The 18,492-nt window shown below is 38.0% G+C and overlaps 1 protein-coding gene across 1 annotated transcript; it reads left to right on the plus strand.

Annotated features, from left to right (window-relative positions):
* The first annotated feature begins 98 nt into the window (after positions 1-98).
* Positions 99-16,234, plus strand: LOC112043272 (uncharacterized). The gene is made up of 18 exons (XM_052891587.1): positions 99-726; positions 809-930; positions 1,409-1,555; positions 1,970-2,248; positions 5,651-5,720; positions 6,950-7,532; positions 7,639-7,790; positions 8,033-8,148; positions 8,374-8,549; positions 9,046-9,150; positions 9,730-9,884; positions 10,833-10,955; positions 11,614-11,784; positions 12,574-12,766; positions 13,592-13,766; positions 14,064-14,192; positions 14,824-14,952; positions 15,477-16,234. Exons 1-18 carry the CDS (start codon positions 720-722, stop codon positions 15,555-15,557), a joined length of 2,913 nt encoding a protein of 970 aa, XP_052747547.1. The 5' UTR covers positions 99-719; the 3' UTR covers positions 15,558-16,234.
* The last annotated feature ends 2,258 nt before the right edge of the window (positions 16,235-18,492 follow it).

Genomic DNA, 18,492 nt, shown 5'->3' on the forward strand with positions numbered 1-18,492 from the left:
ACTTCCTACTAATAAAAAGAAATAGGTACTGCAGTATTTGTAACTAATAAACGCCCTATGTACCTACTTCTCCTCCCCGCGGGAATACGGGGATAAAATATCGCCTATGTTAGTCGGTGAAGGTATAGCTATAAATAGGTAAAAGAATTTTCAAAATCGTTTACTAGAACCAGATATTACTATATTTTCATAAGTACATCAATCATAGATACCATAGATAATAACTTTAAATAGTTAAAAAAACTAAAAACACGTTTTTAGCACGCACCAAAAATTACAAATATTGGATTTACGTCACTTGACTATTTTTATCATATTCCTGACAGCAAATCCTTTCATTTGATATCCATAACATGGGGGTGGAATTCAAACAGTCCGCCATCATAGGGAGGCCGCCATATTGGATTTGTAATGACGTTTCTTAGTTAGTCATGTATTGTCATCAGAAGACAGAGCGTGTGCAAAATTTCACCCAAATCAAAAACCGGGAAGTGGGTAAAATTGAGATGCCAAGATTTTCTTACATGTTACAAGTGAAGCTAATCTATAGCGTGTAATAAAATTCAATAATACTTAATTATGCAGAATGGATCAATAATAATCTGTGAATCTCTTATTTATGTATCATCTATGGTGTAATCCGTGACATTAAAGGAAAAATCATCTGAAAATACGTGAAAAATTCATTTGACTAATAACAAATTAATATACTTGACAAAATGAAAAGTAAGTAAATAGGTATACATAAGTCCTGCCTATTCTTTATGCTGGTCTTTAATTCTTACTTCTGTGAGACTGTTGATTTCAGAGTTTCTACTATGGATGTTATTTAAATTAACATATACGCTCGAAGTGGATAAGCCGGACTTGATACAAAACCGAAATTCCCAGTTGGGTGTTCGAGCTGTGGTTATCCAATGCGATGTACCGGTAAGTGCTGAAACTTGTTGTAAACTTTTTTATTTTTTATTCAATTCAATATTTTTCAAAATTTTATACTAACCTATTTTTAAACATATTATGTAACTTGAAAAATGAAGGACTTTCTATACTTTATAAAACTTTTGATAGAAACTTTCAACCCCAATTTCCCCTCTTTTGATTTTTTTTCGCGACAAAATTCAAACAGTAGTTTCAGTGTGATGCCCGGTCAACAAAAATCACGGACAGACAGACTAAAAACCGGACAAGTGCGTGTCCGTGTCGTGTAGGGTTCCATAGATTAAGATACCACTTTAATCCCAATAACAACGGAATTAGTAGGTATGCAATTTTCGATTTTCAATTACGTTCGTGAAGGGATTAAAGTGCTGACACACACTTGGTGGCCGGTATTTTTATAATAACTTGTACAATTCATGTTAATACCACTCGTACTTGAGGAACTCGTAATACGGTATATTTAAAGGAAGAAGAATTTCCATCAGACAGCGATTCACTACGTTTTCAAAGAGAGGAGCTATTCAAACACAACGCTTTGCAAGACTGCAAGCAGAAATTGGCAATCACTATCAAAATGTCGAGTGACCCAACCGTTAGTACCAAAAAACAAACTTAATACACATTAGATTATGAACTAAAAGTAAGATTTTTTTTATCACCTACCTTCCTACAGAATACGCTGGGCCAAACTTGTTATATTTATATATTATAACCACAAAGTGAGCATCATCATCCAAGTTGGCATTTTAATATTATGGCAACATCGTTTATGATATACTAAGAGGGTAGAAACACGGAAAACCGTCTCGTGTCGGGATTTGTCAACATTCAGTGATTCGTAGTTATAGGCATTTTATTCGTACTTACGGGAACGAGAACTACGCTGGTGAAACCGCGTGGCGGCTAGTTATCAATAATCTGTAAGTGATCGTTACAAAAAATTATAGGCCTGCCAGAGGCCGACTGGAGCGGCCGTACTTTAGTCTCCTATATGAGGCCTAGACCTTGTAATGTGCCATTTAAATAGGCCGATAATGGCAATAAATTCTCATCTACTTCCTTCATCGTAAATCAACAGCAAGCCTCCGGAGATGAATATATTCCAATAGAACATGTTCTGGGAGTGAACAACAAGCGCATCCGTCTACTGAATCCTTACGTCTTACGGCTCCGGCGGAAAACACCATATCAAGCGTACAAGTTAAAAAAAATCGACGTATGTTCTAAAGTTTTACAAGTTATGAGTAGATTTGACGTGAGATGTCGAAAGATGTTTATTATTGTTGTATGTTTTCAAAATAGACGGTGAGAGGAGTGATTGCGGATATATTCGATAAAAACACATTTGGAGGTCGAAATAACAAAAGTGTAAGTGATTTTATTGACTTGTAAAGTAGGTAAATAAACATGTAAAACGTACAAATAATAATATAATAAACTAGCGAACGCCCGCGACTACGTCCGCCCTTAGACCTCCTTTATCCGGCCCTTTCTCTAAATCCGTTCTAAATCACGTGACTCCCCGCTCCGCTTACCGCTTTAAGGTTGCCAGTCCACCGAAGCGAAGTGTGGCAGCGGAGCCGAGAAACGGAGAAATATTAACCAATAAGATTGCATAAAATCTCCGCCCCTCTTCAGTGGACAGGGACTTGCGAGCTAGTTTAAAAATTCATATAAAACCTGTAAGCAGAGCGGGAATCACGTCTGCAACTCGGCTTCGCATTACTTCCTCGCTTCTCGCAAATTCCTGTCCACTTAAGAGGAGCGGCCGCTGCCTTGATCTGATTCGGTGGACTGGCAGCTTAAAGGACGTCTACTATGTATCTTTAAGTCAAGCGGTTTTCGACATTTCGTGATGAGGTTTCGCTTTTCTAAATACGACTACGGAGTTCAAAGGGGCAGCTGGATAGTAAGTATCTATAGCATAAAATTCAGTGGCGTAGCGTGCCTTGGAGGGGCCCTGTATCAAAATTTGGCGAGGTAAAAATTTCTTACCAAGGAAACAAAAATGCTTACTTAAAATAAATACGTCAGTGACTTAACCTATGTAGGATGACTACCTAGGACTCTTTTTTCCTGGTTTAACCAGGAAAAAAACAAATTGCTTTTTTGACTTTTCTCATTTCTGAAGTAAAACTCTGTAGGCAGATTTTTTATTTTATTTTCCGGGAAGTACCACATTCAGTGAGATTATGGATTTAATTTTACTAATGTTTGCTTTTTATACGTAAGGGGCCCCTGTAGTCCGGGGGCCCCGTATCATTGATATGGCTGATACGGCAGTAGCTACGCCCCTGATAAAATTGCACGTTTTTCAGAAACGAATGCGTCGTGATTCACCATCCGCAAGTCTAAGGGATGAAGAAGACTGGTCAGCCAATTTTGTTTTTGGTCCCTCATTTAAACTCGATCACGGTCACGGCAGCGGCCGACAAAGTTATTCAGTTAAATTACAGGAACTGAAACATCCGGCACACAAAACTACAAAAAATACAGACCTCTCTTCTGGTATTAATTATTTCGGTATTTATGCATCTATCTATGTCTATTTAATATTATAACTGTCGTACGCTCATTTAGCATTTGAACTAATCTGTGGTACAGTAGTGTGTGCAGTGTATTTACAAAACGGAAGTCTTGGGTTCGAACCCCGGCTGGTCCGATTGATGTTTTCTTAATTGGTCCAGATCTGACCCTACCGGCCAAGACGTACCGCCAAGCGATTTAGCGTTCTGGTACAATGTGTAGGCGGGTGGATTTTCATCCTACTCCTAACGAGTTAGCTCGCTTCCATCTTAGTTTATATCATCACTTACCATAAGGTGAGGTTGTAGTTAAGGGCTAACTTGGAGAGAATAAAAAAAAACAGTGTGTTGGGTCTTAGCTGGTTGAGTTGAGACTTTGAGTTGAGCAACAGCACAGAATACATATTACAAGTATGTATGTACAAGTATGTACAAATAATATACCTACTCGTAGGCTATCTTAATCTACTTGACCCATCAACTAATTATTACTATAGAAAATGTATACAAGAAAAGATACAAAATAAAAAGCAATATTTCTATATTCCTAATATTATTTTGATAGCTCATCGCACGACGAGTTGCCAATCTGTTATGGGGCGCGGCAATCAATGAATATTTATTATTTACGCCATAATTACAATTACGTATACTCGTTATCACAACTATCATCATTGAATATTTCCTTTTTGATCTTTTTTTCAATATGCACCATAGCATCGTTTTGTTGCGTTAGACTCTCTTGACCCTGGCCGGACAGGTATTCTTCTGCTTCTATGATTACCGCGAATATTTTCTTCTTCACTTGAGTTTGCATCCACAGAGGCATTGTTTTGGTAGTCTGTAGTATACAGTTAAAGAACGACTCTAGAGCTTCGCCCTCGTGACTTCTGTACTGATCACTTTTACATTCTATACATCTTTTTTTGGAAGCATTACCACTTACGAGTATGTTTTCAGCATTGTCTGTGGTTGATACATCTTGTTCAGAGTTTTTCACAAGACCACTCGAACTCGCCGGTGTTTCAAATTCTATGTTTTCTGTTATTCGGTATTTCATATGTGGTTCTAGGAACTGCATGGCTTTAGCGTACTTCCAAGTAGTAATTTGCGCTGGCAGTAGTTTATTTTTTCCAAGCTTTGCTCTCTTCAGAGCATCACGATGGTTGTCGCGTAACTTCTTCCATTCTGTTTTTGCGACCTGTACTAAAAATGAAAATTGTTATTGGGTAGGTTCTTTTTCCGTAATAAATAAGGGACGACCGTGCCGTCTGCGTGAAATTCAGTTTTTCTCAAATCCCGCGTGAGCCATGAATACCGAGATAAAAAGTAGCATATAATATCTTATCAAATAACTTCATCTATCTTTCAGTAAAAGTCCCATAAAAATCGGTTCAGCCGTTCCAGAGATTAGCCCGGACAAAAGACCGACAAAACAGTTTGTTTTTGTTTTAGAAGGCACCGAAATAGGGGAAACATGTTAAATCGTAATCCGTTTACCAAAAATCCGTTGCTTGGAAAACATTTTTCTGCTTTCCTGACGCTTTCTCAGTGCATTATTCTGTATTAAGTATTCTGCGTTTTCACACAACAATTTGCATGTCTCTAGGTACAACTTATCAGTGCAACCAAATCGTCTTTAGAAAATAAAATATCTTTATTTAAATGTTATTAGGTAGGTCTGTTAATATCAGTTAGGTACCTACCTAATCCAGCTAGTTAATTTCAGCTAGGTAGCCGTGATAGCCCAGTAGATATGACCTCTGCCTCCGATTCCGAAGGGTGTCGGTTCGAATCCGGTCCGGGGCATGCACCTCCAACTTTTCAGTTGTGTGCATTATAAGAAATTAAATATCACGTGTCTCAAACGGTGAAGAAAAATATCGTGAGGAAACCAGCATACCAGAGAATTATCTTAATTCTCTGCGTGTGTAAAGTCTGCCAATCCACATTGGGCCAGCGTGGTGGACTATTGGCCTAACCCCTCTCAAAATATGTGAGCCGAATATGGGTTGATGACGACCTACCTAATCATATACAGGCTTTGTACACATAGGTGTCTACTGTCTACATAATTATGTATTTTATAATTTTAATAAAATCCTTTCAGTAGTTTTCCAAGATATATCGTCTCTCTCTTGATACTAATATAAATATTTTGTGAATACCTATCACAAAATATTTATTACATTTATAAAAACTATTGCGTTATCAATTTTGTGTTTACCTACAGGAAAGAAAATACCAAAACTGGTAAACTATTAATTAACATGACTTGCCTAGCTCTTATAATTGATAATTGCCTATGTACCTACCACTATTAATTGCCCAGAAGTAAATATGTATTGCCAACTTACTATTAGGTATGGAACTGTTGTTATATCTGTCTACCACACGCTGCCAAGCTTCGTCCTTGACATGCACCTCGCGATATTCGGGGTGCATCGGATTCCATAAACAGGGATGCAATCGGACGCCTTCTATGAAAGTTTCCATTATTCAAAATGAGCACGACCTTTAAATCCCAATAACTTTTGCACTGTTTTGAATGAATCCATACAAAGTGGTACAATTGATTGTTTTAAAATATAAACTGTGAAGTCACTGGTGCATTTTTGTATGTAGTTAACGTGTCGATGTACAAAGCCTGTTCCACTCACTGGCCGTCGCGGTAGGTTCGGTGGGTGACCGGCCTCGCGCCGCCTCGCGCTGGCTCGCGCGTCCACGCTCTCCCCGGCCCCTCGTCATGCCGTCGTGCGGAACCGGTTTTTGTGGAACGTGATTGGAAAGTATGCACAATACAGACATATATGAATAGATATGAGTGCGGGCTAAAGATCGTTCTGTACCTCGGTAGATAGATCTAAGTGAAAAGGTAAAAACTCATGGGTAACTCATAGGTAACCTAACTGCTACGTTTATTAGCTTATAAGGTAGGTAATACTGCACAAAATGTAGCGAATAAATTATTTATTTACTGCTTCTGTATTTCAAAGTTCACTGTTCAATCACAGTTTCAGTGTTAGACAGTTATGATGCATTATTTAGGGGTAGGATACACAAATCCTTCAAAGGCCGACAACGCCGTAGTCTGAATTGAATAGCCTCCGGTGCTGTAAGTAAATGGCAATCGTCAGTGGCTTAGACCATTAAAAAGAATGGTAATCACATAATATTAGGTGATTCGCATGATGTTTTCAACATTGTTTTTCTTACCTTGTGTTTTTTGCCATATATATACCATACCCATATACATACCATAACCATAATATGGGTTGTTGGTAAAATACTCAACTGCCTAATTTGCGTGATACATTTTTAGACCTACAGATACAGAATATTAAATTCTAATTGCAAAAGTAGATAGGTATGTAAGTTATAATAAGTACCTAGTTTGTTTTGCTAAGGATGATCGCGATCAGCGGAAGTACAAATGTTAGGCTAAGGCTAGTAGGTATAGTAACACTTGATTTTTTTTACAGTTCATAACAATGTATGTACAGAAACGAATGTTTCCTTAAGTAAAATCCTTCGCGACAAGAGGCATGATATAAAAGATAAAGATTATGAATACAATTTCGAACGATGGACCCCTACAGATTTGAAACCGCAGACACTACATAAGCATTTACATAATAATAATAAGCACCCATACACTAAAGTAAATGAACAGTCTGAGAATATACTATACGAAGACAGAGAACCTATATTTGATGCGGCAGATAGTGATTCTGATACTGATAGGGATATTGTGAAAAAACTACCAAATGAAAACACAGAACAAAGAATTTCAAAGAGTTATAATAACAAAGACGTATCTGACTTTGAAATACCAGGAATCGCTGAGACTAAATCCAGCGATATGACGAATAAAGTTTATAAAAAAAATCTTGAACACCACCTTAAAGAACGGTACGGTGATAATAATGACAAACGAGATTTTGTTATTTACGAAATTGGTGATCCCACTTTATGGTATAGCGCTCAAGTGCAGCTTTATGAAAAATTAAGTACTCCTGAGGGGAAAATTGTGTGGAATGATCTTACAAAAGATGAAAAAGCAAGGTAAAGATGCTACATACGATTTGGCACTACAAGTTATGTGATGACACAGATATATTACAAAGAAGACCCAACAAATTTAATGTTATGTTTATTCCATATATTGCAGAGTTACATCTGCCAATGCAAAATGGTCGAATGAAGACATTCATATTCAATACAAACCAACTGAATTTCTAGCCAGGGAGGATTTTGCTCTACCCGTCACAGATTTATGTTTGGTAGTGTCTACTAAATGTGATCATGAAAATGATTCTAAAGGTAAAAAGTTTTAGTAAGAGAGGTATACAAAGAATAAAGATGGCATTACTGTTATTAATGGTCTAAGACTGTATTGGAGTAATAATTAGTAGAAGATCCGAATTGTAAGACATTTACCCATATTTCTATATTGTTTTATTTTAAATCAAGTATACGTACTGAAAAAAATATTAAAAATTAAAAAGCTTTAAGTAAGACTAAATCTGATAGGTAATCTTTATTGAAATTTTACGTAATTACAGATAAAATTAGTGAATTTATGATTATACCAGTAGATGATGTCATAGAACTAGACGATCTAAAGGAAATCAACAAACGGGATAGCAATAAATCTGATTCCAATACAGTATCCAAAGGCGTAAATAAACAGGTTTCATAAATTATATTCGTTGTTTTTTAGAAGACATTTAAAGTAGTTGCAATAACTTATGTGGTATATACACAATATTGAATTCGATACCCATCTTACGTACCATAATAATAAGACGGGCGGGGTTTGAACCGAAGAATAATTTGGGTTCAAGTCCTGCCCATTAAAACGTGAATCTGTTGAAGCCATTTTAAAAGGTTCCATTTATTACAGAGTCGCCGTCAAGTTATAGTTCGAACTACAAGAGCGTTGATGGGCGGCACTACTGACAACCTGAAAATAGTATCCAGAGGAGCGGACAAGTATCTAAAGTTACCGCACTCCAAGCCTCACTATACGCAAATGGACTTAGAAGCAAAGGCGGATGATAATGAACGTATACTTGTAGGGTAGATAACTATGAATATGAAGATATTACTTAGTCGACCAAATGAGTAATGACACCCGTGGGCTGAGACTTCGTTTGCGTGGATTTCTGTTTTTCTGACAAAAATCCCTAAGTCCGATTCCAATCTCTAACTATTCTGTTTCTTAAGTAACATTAGGTCATTTTTAAAACTTCACCAACGTTTCCTCTATAGCTGGGCGAAAATCTCGTACTGGCAGGGGGCACAAAAATAGACCAACCGAGGCGGGTGGAGCGAGCCTCTTGTATGATTTGCCTCCTTTTACCGTGAAGTTATAGAGGCTTTGATCATCAATTATATTCCCACAGACAAAACATTGAAATAGGGTATTAAATTAATTTGAGATTATTTCTCCTCTTCCTCCTCCTCAAATTAATTTGAGATTAATCTGGATAATTTAATAATTTAATCTACTTAGACAGGTGATCTGTCTAAGTAGATTAAATTAAAAGTATTAAAACTTTTTCTTCGCAATTAGAGCCTTTGGCCGATTGACGACTATTGTGTCAGACAGCACTCGGAGAATCCGCTCAATATTGACTGTACAAGCCACAAATACCGGGTTGGCTGCGGCGCGTATGAGGTATGACTATTTTCCAATTACTAATTAGTCTTTCCTAATTTAAAAAAAAATAACTTTGTATTTTCTACCTTCGAAGAGCCGATGAACGTTAGGGTTCCAAGGTGCTGGGATGGCAAACCCTCTCCGGAAATCGCAGTGTTGGTCGACCCCTACTAGGTGGACTGAGAGGGTTGCATGAAGCCGCTAGAGGAGGCTATGTTCAGCCGTGGACGTCTATCGGCTGTTAATTATTGATGAACTTTATATTTTATTTAAATACAGCAAATGTAATATTACTACGTATCTTATCACCGCGGGCTTATTCATAGTTTCAATAACTCATAATCACAAAATACCTACTTTAAAAATCACAAATTTCTTGTTTAAGGACTAAGGTTAAGTTTCGTAATTACAAGGGACCCAAATTATTGTGTAAGTATCTATGATAGAAGTCTGGAACAAAGCAAAAGTTGCTTGTCGGCAGAAATAAGTAGGTATGATAGGAGGACCCCGGACGAGCTTTGGGTGGGCAAAGGGCTCTGATACTGCTAGAAAAGTTAATTGCTTTTTGACTTTTGTTAATAATAAGTATCGTTTAAGGGTGATGGCTCGTGAGTGCAGTCCCGACTTATTAGACAGCAGCCCTGATAGAGATGAAACGATGGCTGGACCGGTAATAGTGCCGCCAAAACATACCAAGACATTCGTACTCAAAGTACCCTTACAGATACCTGTCGAAAACGCCAGTTGTACTAGTATGTTTCATTTTATTTAAATAAGTTAACAAACTTTAAAATGCCGCAATAGTTCCATGGTTAAGGGGCCGGAATGAAAATCGTGAGGTCATAGGTTCGTGCCCCGACTGTGTGACATTTGTCGTATCTGCACTCCCAACTCAGTAGTATGTAGGTAGATAGTAGTAACTCAGTAGTATGTGGCATAACTACTTTAGTGTTTAAGTTTAACTACACTTACACTTTAAGTTAGTGAAAAGGCCAGTTGGTAGCCTTAGTAATCACTAAGGCCACCATCACCATCTGGCCTATTCACTAATTTTGGTATATTAGCAACCTAATGTAATTGACATCAAATCAATAACAACCGCATTTTTCATATTCCCTAAAATCCATTGTTAAAGAAAATCACAATGTGAAACACGCTGGTCAGTAATTTTGATCAATTATTAATAGATTAATAATTATTGTATGCGAAATCAAGTGACTAAGAATCACTATTTATTTATATTTATCATTAACAAAATACATAATGAAATTAAGCCTAACCATAACTAACTAACAATAGCTAGATGATAATTTTCGTGTATTTTATATCCAGTTACTCAAAGTTAGTGAATAGGTCAGCAGTTCCCTGGAACAGAGCAAGGGAGAAACTACGTGGCAGAGTTGCGGACTGTGTCGTGCTGTGTCTGTCTCCAGATGCGGAGCTAGGTTGCGCAGTGGGAGGAGTAAAATTACGCGTAGATGGAGCTGCGGACTAAATGTCCTCGTTGTGCTTCCCGATTTTGTATAAATTCACTTGAAATTATATTTGTGGATTTTTACCTCGCTCACTGCTCCGACGTTTGGCTCCGCTTTAGTGAATAGGCAGCATAAAGTGTCTTCTTCCCTTCATCACACTCATATAGTAGGTAAGTAGGTCTAAACAAAATAAAATTTTAACGAATTTATTAAATTAAGATATAGTATATTATACATTTACAGTTGCTTTAGTCAACGACAATGGCGAATCTGTAGCAGTTCGAGATGTGAGAATCAAACGAGATGACTGGTGCTACTGTGTTTGGCACTGTGATTGTGTGTGCTTGGGTAAGTTTTTCAATTCAATTCATTCAATGGCTCATTTCATTTAGCCTATAATTACGAAAATTCTTATACAAGATAAATGTTCAAACTATAATAAAAATATATAGAAGGCAATATTGCTTTTAACGATAACCTTTTTATTTGATTTTTGGTAGGTATAAAACTTTTTTGAAATGCAAGATATGAGGGTTCTAGTACAATGATCAATAAGTATTGTTACGAAATAGGGTTCGAGGATTTGAAATTAAACAGCTGGTGACTTGTATAAAACTTTATTCCACTCCTTAATCCGAGTACACACTTCCAAACGTAGGCAATTCGTTGTCTAAAATCGTAACCGAGTTCACTATTGTTATTTGTATCGCTGGTAACACTTGATGTTTTTTCGCTTCGCTCCGAAAGACAACTGCCGCGATCGTCGTCTCAACGATTTTCATTCTGGAAACGCCTACGCGTGTCATCTGAGTTGACAACAACTCGGGCCTGGTTCCGTCAAGCTGGTGGTTCTTAGCTTTTTGCCAACCATGCCACCTTATAGTTACGGCACTGATTACGTTACTTAACAAAGGTGTGATCGCAATTAAGCTCTACTTTGTCATTGAAAAAAACTATATACCTCCTGCTTTTTGGAAGTCGGTTAAAAACGACTTGTGTTTGACAGGTGAAGATCCTAAACTTCTTTGTCGGGAAATGACAGCGGCGCAGCGGTCGGCCGCCGGACTGCCCGTTCAGCAAAAATCTCGCCACGCGCGCTCCGTGTGCTACCCGGACGTTGTTTCACTCAACCTGCTTGTCATCTGCGTAGGCGTCTTCATTGTCCTATTGTGTCTTGGTAAGTTGCTGGAAATATATATTCACAGGCACAATTATCCGCCCACTTTAAAAAACTCGCGTCATATAAAAGAGGGCGGATAATTGTGCCTCTAAATATACATATATTAATGTCGGTAGACGGGTTGACATCAAAAGCGGATTTAAAAACCTATCAGGTCTTACAATTCCTACCACAAATGTTACCAGAGAATTACCAGTTACCTTCAGCGAAGTTCCGGACTTGTGACTGATGAATGTAGGGTTAAGGACGTCCTTGAATATTAGTTAACACTCCCCTTCTTCGTTCACTCTCCCTCGCCAAACCTGGCAAGATCCCACCAGAGCGTCCCTGGACAGCCGTTCTAATATGGAAGCTTAGACTAATAACCTATAGACCCGCAATACATCACCTTCGCTGACACGCACACGTACTTATCGTAGCATAGTGATGAGTCAAGGGCTCCCATTTCAGGGCACATGAAACGGCTTACGAATCCTGCGACTAAACACTATCTATGTGTTATAAATCTATGTATATATTGCCATGATAATAATATATAGAACACATTTTCTCCGACTCCGACTACATTCTCCCAACAACATTGATATTCATCCATACATCGACGCATATACCAGTTGGTACTTATATATAGTGGGTATACATGCACATTTTCCAGTTGTGGGATTTGAATCTAGTCGCCCTTGTGCTTTGAAGGCCTTAGGTTCGACTCAGACGAGTAGGTACAGGTGTTTTCCAGTTTTAAAAGATTACAAAAACTGTAATAATATTATGTAATTTTACACATAGGTCTCACGAAAGCTTTGATGGGATTGTGTTGCCGGTACGTGGCTTCATGGGGTCTGTACCGGTTTTTGGACACACCGCGGAAGTTGGACCACTATTACGAACGATCGCTTCGCAACCGATGCGTGGTCTACGATGATGAAGGTTGGCCCGTGCACCCGGACACGGGGGAACGGACCGTGGCCCTTGTTAGCGAGTAAGTGCATATTAATGTATAAGAAAAAAATATATGAAACACCGGTCCTATTTTTTTTTTCAAGTGAAAGCTTCGCTTTCCGCTTTGAGCACTTTGGTAGGAAATGTTATGGGTTCTCGTCAGCGAACTCACGAAAACTCACGTGATACAACGTCGGAGTATGCCAGACTAGTTTGTAACCCATACGGGGCCCATAGTCATGAGCTGATTATTCCTATTCCCTTTTTAACTAGTCAAGCGGGCGCGGTACAGCCGATAGACGCCCACTGCTGGACACAGGCCTCTTGCACGGACCTCCAAGCACAACGGTATCGAGCCGCCAGCATCCGGCGGCTCTCTGTAATCCTCTTAATATCTTCGGTTCACCTAGTGGGGGGTCGACCAACGCATTCCAGTGCGGAGTCGCCACTCCGACACCTTGGAACCGCAACGTCCATCGGCTCTTCAAACTATGTAGCCTGCCCATTGCCACTTCAGTTTCGCGACTCGCTGAGCTATGTCACTAACTTTAGTTCGTCTGCGGATTTCCTCATTCCTGATTCGATAACGCACAGAAACTCCAAGCAAAGCTTGCTCCATCGCCCGCTGAATGACTTGAATTAATTACGTATCCTACTAATATTATAAACGCGAAAGTTTGTATGGATGTTTGTTACTCTTTAACGCCGCAAGTACTGAACCGATTTGGTAGAAATTTAAAACAAAGACAGGTAATACCCCGGATTAACACATAATCTATCGATGGCGTTTGCGAGATTTGCGAAAAACTTAATTCCACTCGGACGAAGTCTCGTTCGCTCGCTAGTATTATATACATTTTTTCAGACCAATGGAATTTATATTGAATGTTATATTCTTTATAACTTTACCATGTGTAATGATTTGGGACGCCATGAGGTCATGCGCACGCTGTCAGGAGGAGGATGAAAACTCAGCCAACTATAATAACTATAAAATGACGGAGGACTATAATAAATGTTTTAGTTCACACGACGTCCAGGTATTTTGCAAACTTACCTACAAATATAGGTAATTTAGTAGCTACTGCAAAAAGGCATTTGCAGCAAGGAATTGCACTTTCTGAAGACTCGACACTATAGTTGGCGGTATTCAAAACAAGTGAATATCTTAATGTCTAAACCCGTGAGACTATTCGTTGAAAAGTGCTTGAAATTAATTAGACCAAATCAAACATCCTGCTAGAGTCAAGTAATGAGTTACAGCCGTTAATATATTTCGTTTTAATAATTCACTTTGTTTAGTTTAAATATTAAGTGCAATTCCTGGCTGTTTTTAGATCACGGAGCGGCGAAAGCGCCGCCGCAACCGTTGGCTGCAGAGGTGGATGACGCCACAGGCTGAGGAGCTTACATCTGATCTTTGGCATGAAGGTTTAAGTCCTCTGGGGAAAAAGACGCCCGTTTGTGTAAGACAAACATTAATCAATCTGTGTTCTCTCAAACATAGCCGATGCCCCACGGTGTCACCAGCGTAATAGGTACCCGTTCCCGCAAGAATACGGGGATAATATATAGCCTATAACACTCACATATAACGTGGCTATCTAGTGGTAAAAGTATTTTCAAAATCGGTTTAGTAGATCCAGAGATTACCCCTCTACACTATTTATTATTATAGATTGCTTATACCTATGTCAAACTTAGAGCCTCAATAGCTAATCGTTAAAGCTGATGGACTTATCACCAAGGGGTTCGATCTCCGCTCCGTTGGACTATTGTCGTACCTACCCACTCCTAATTACAGTCTTTCCCGACTAGTTGGAGAGGATTGGGAATATTTTATCATATTTAAAAGATATTCTTTTTATAAAAGAAAATAATATCTATTGCGTATTTATGTTTTCTGACGTTCCTTATATTTATACAGTTTTACAATTTACGATCGTTGGTTTTACATTACATATATTTTTCAAGTATAACCAATATTTCATATTACCTGCCTCGGGAAAAATTATAATTTTTTATATATTAAGTAGACAAAACAATAAATAGGCTGCTAAAAAAATTTAAATTAAATACGCAATTGTTTTATCTTAGATGCAACCACTACTGCAACAAGAAAGTGGGTTTAGAAGAACATGCGAACAATCTTCTTTCATGGATTCAGAACAAGATGACACCGAATATGTTCTCATGCAAATGCAGAAAAGTAGGGAATCACTTGTAGTAAGTTTAAAGTGTAAACCAACTCTATTTGGATATCACGAAAGTGCAGTTGCAGTAGGCACTAATAAGTGCAGTGTAAGTTTGACGCGGAGTTTTCGTAGCGATAATTTCTTATGGGAGGGTAACGTAACCGGTAACGTAACGCGTTACAGTTGAAGTTGCCACGTTTGACACTTGCACTTGCCTCTCCGGCAACAGAAAAATCTTACTTAAATTCAATAATTAATTAGATTCAATTAATTAAAGGTAATTATTTAAGTTATCACTTCTGTTGAGAGCCCCGAGACGCACGCTTCTTTTTATTTACTTATTCTTTGTACATCATAAGTAAATCATAAATATAATCTATCTATGAAGAAGTAGAATACTAAAGGCGGTCATATCGCATAAAGCGAGGCAACCAAGCAACTTATGGAATTAGGTAGGTAGGAGTATTTTTGATTACTGAAACTTAGTAGACAATACAATGTACCCTCAGTTTCGCATATTGTTCTTTGCTTAATCCTACCTATTTTGAATTACAGAAAAGTCAACGACAGCTAGAAATGAAGACGAGTGCTATGCAGCAAATGAAAGGCAGCAGCAATGCGGGCATGAACCGATGATGAATAAAATCTATCTACTGTACTATAGTACTAATGATAATTTGTTTTGTAGTAGTTTTACTTGTACTCATGTTTAAATAGATATCTAATAATTTATAGATGTTAATAAAATATGTATATTAATTTATACCGTACATATTGAATATTCTTTCTAGCCTATACTGTAGGTACTGTACGGAGTTCGGACCATATATATTAGCGGACCTTAGCGGACTCAGTCAAGCTTCGCTTTGATAGTAAGAGAGAGGGGCACACGATGCGTTGCGGTGTCGCTGCGTCTTCTTACGTAGAAACTAGAAATATCTGTGGCATGTCTCAGGATGCGCTCCAGCGCCGCACCGGACTTGCAACCCTGACCGAGACGAGGCGGGGAGGCAGTGGTGGATTTACCAGTAGGCTAAATAGGCTGAAGCCTAGGGTGGCAGATTTAAGGGGGTGGCATGTTTGACCCAAAAAACTTTCTCTTCTAGGTACAGAAATAAAAAAAATGTAACGATATTTTTTAATTTTTAGTCCTGTACAGTCTTACTTACTATTACTTATTAGAACTTGCAATTTTATTAACACAATTTAAGGTAATTGTATCGATTATCGAATTTCAGAGTTCAGTAGGGGCTGCAAAAATTCAATAGCCTACTGGCGGCAAATTTGGGTGGGGTGAATGCGTTGCGACGGCACCGCTCAGTTGTCTATGCGCCACAACATTACTACAACAACAGATTATCCAACGCTGCTGCGACATAACAACGTTGCGGCGCCGCACCGCTCGTGTGCCCGCTGATACGATGAAATCTTTGCGATTCGGCGTAGACCTGTGTCGATCGCGAATGATCAAATCTCCGACACCCGATCACTACTTGTGCGTGAGTAATTGGGTCGCGGACGTTAAAAACACCCGATCTTATGTGACCCGTTTGGTGACCCGCCCGGGCGCAGACTCGATTAAAAGATCGAAAGGTTTTTGTTTATCATACTAAATTGAACTTTATTTTCATTACAATAACTCTCAAATCTGTAGATCTCGTGAATAATCGGGTCGCGGACGTCTAAAACACCCGATCTTGTGATTCATATAAAAACTCGATCACTCGACCCGACCACGCTAAATTGAACTTTATTTTTAAAACAATAACTCTCAAATCTGTAGTTCTCGTGAATAATCGGGTCGCGGACGTCTAAAACACCCGATCTTGTGATTCATATAAAAACTCGATCACTCGACCCGACCACGCTAAATTGAACTTTATTTTTAATACAATAACTCTCAAATCTGTAGTTCTCGTGAATAATCGGGTCGCGGACGACTAAAACACCCGATCTTGTGAGACCCGTTTGGTGATCCATATAATAAACTCGATCTCTCGACCTGACCACACTAAATTGAACTTTATTTTGATTGCATTAGTGTTATAAATAATTATTCGGCTCAATTGCTTATAATGTCGAATCATCATTCGCAAGTACAATCTGTAGTTGTCTCTTTTATTCGTATGTATGTAACGGAAAATATGTATTACTCTGTATTTATGAGTTTCATCGGCTTCATCTCGGGGCTTGTAAAGATATCATTCTCTATTCTGTAGTTGATAATGATGATGACTTGAGTGGTAAATTCGTAAGGAATAAAGTCTAAAATATATATGTAGGTATGTATTACTTTTAGCAATAGTTTTATCTATATAATATATAATAACTTTAATTATTTACATTTTTTTATCTATATTCATAAAAACATAAAATAAAATTTCCCATTTTTCGAATGTAAATTTAGACGATGACTTAATATTATTGTATCACAACTCAAAAGCGATACAATTACAAACCACAATATTTATTTAACTGATAGTAGGCATAACTTTGTTTTGAATCCGTCGGTCAATCAAAGGATCGGGTTCCGGTTCGGGTCTTACGGGTGTTCAGTTCAAATACCTACCTACTTCAAGCCGCGTCGCAACGATACACAAAACCCAAACAACCCGTGACCCGAATGATCGAAATGATCGAATCATTGAGACCCGATCTCCATGAGTATGGGTCGCGATCGACCCGGGTTTTACGAAACGATCGAATTACACAGGTCTAATTCGGCGCCACCCTCCACCCCACCCTCTCCATTCGGAGGCAGAGATCATTTCCACTGGGCCATCACGGCTTTCTATTCACTATACTCTGTACCGACACGCAAATCTATGGCGGGAATCGCTCTATGACTTAAGCGAACTTTGAATGCGTGTAAAATTATTATTATTATAAGTATTTGGTTTATTTATATAAAACAAAGACTAATGTATCTGTATATTTAAAAGATCTAATGTAACAAAGTTTCAACTGATTTTGCATGCTTTTTAGCATTCTCCATAATGGATTCATAAAAATAAGGTTGGCAGCACTGAATAATTTTTGCAACTTTGGTATTTTTCTTGCAATCATTATAATCTTTCGTCAGCTTTCGGCATAGTTATAATCTGTCGAACTGCGACTCGCATCAAAAAGCAAAAGAGAATTTCGCTTCTTTAAAGGCTTAAAAAGGATTCTAAAACTGTATAAAAATATATAAAAAGTGAAACTTCTTATTTTAGGTCTGTGCCATATGTGTGCCATCTGTACCACAGACGTCAAGATTAAAATGACATGTAGGGATGTCAAAATATTATATCCACATCCACAGATTCCGGATATATTATAGTATTTATGGTATCTTGAATACCAATTTACCCAAAACGTTTACGTATCTTATACAATCTAAACAAACTAAACCATAAGACTTATTTTAATTTATGCCTTTTTTAAATAGTTAGGTAGTAACTTTTGTGTTTTATGAATAAAGCCTTCAATCATTATGTACGAATATTCTCATAAAATAAAACTTACCTTGTTAATCAAATATTTATTTTATTTTATAATCATACTAGCCCACAACTTCATCCGTGTGGAA

This window comes from Bicyclus anynana, chromosome 4, assembly GCF_947172395.1.
Source record: "Bicyclus anynana chromosome 4, ilBicAnyn1.1, whole genome shotgun sequence".
Lineage (NCBI taxonomy): Eukaryota > Metazoa > Arthropoda > Insecta > Lepidoptera > Nymphalidae > Bicyclus > Bicyclus anynana.

Bases quoted from the DNA above. Each gene is read 5' to 3' on its own strand.
- LOC112043272 (XM_052891587.1), top strand. The intron at 8,550-9,045 runs GTAGATAACTAT...CTTCGCAATTAG, and splicing joins AATGAACGTATACTTGTAGG to AGCCTTTGGCCGATTGACGA. The intron at 14,953-15,476 runs GTAAGTTTAAAG...TTTGAATTACAG, and splicing joins AAAGTAGGGAATCACTTGTA to AAAAGTCAACGACAGCTAGA.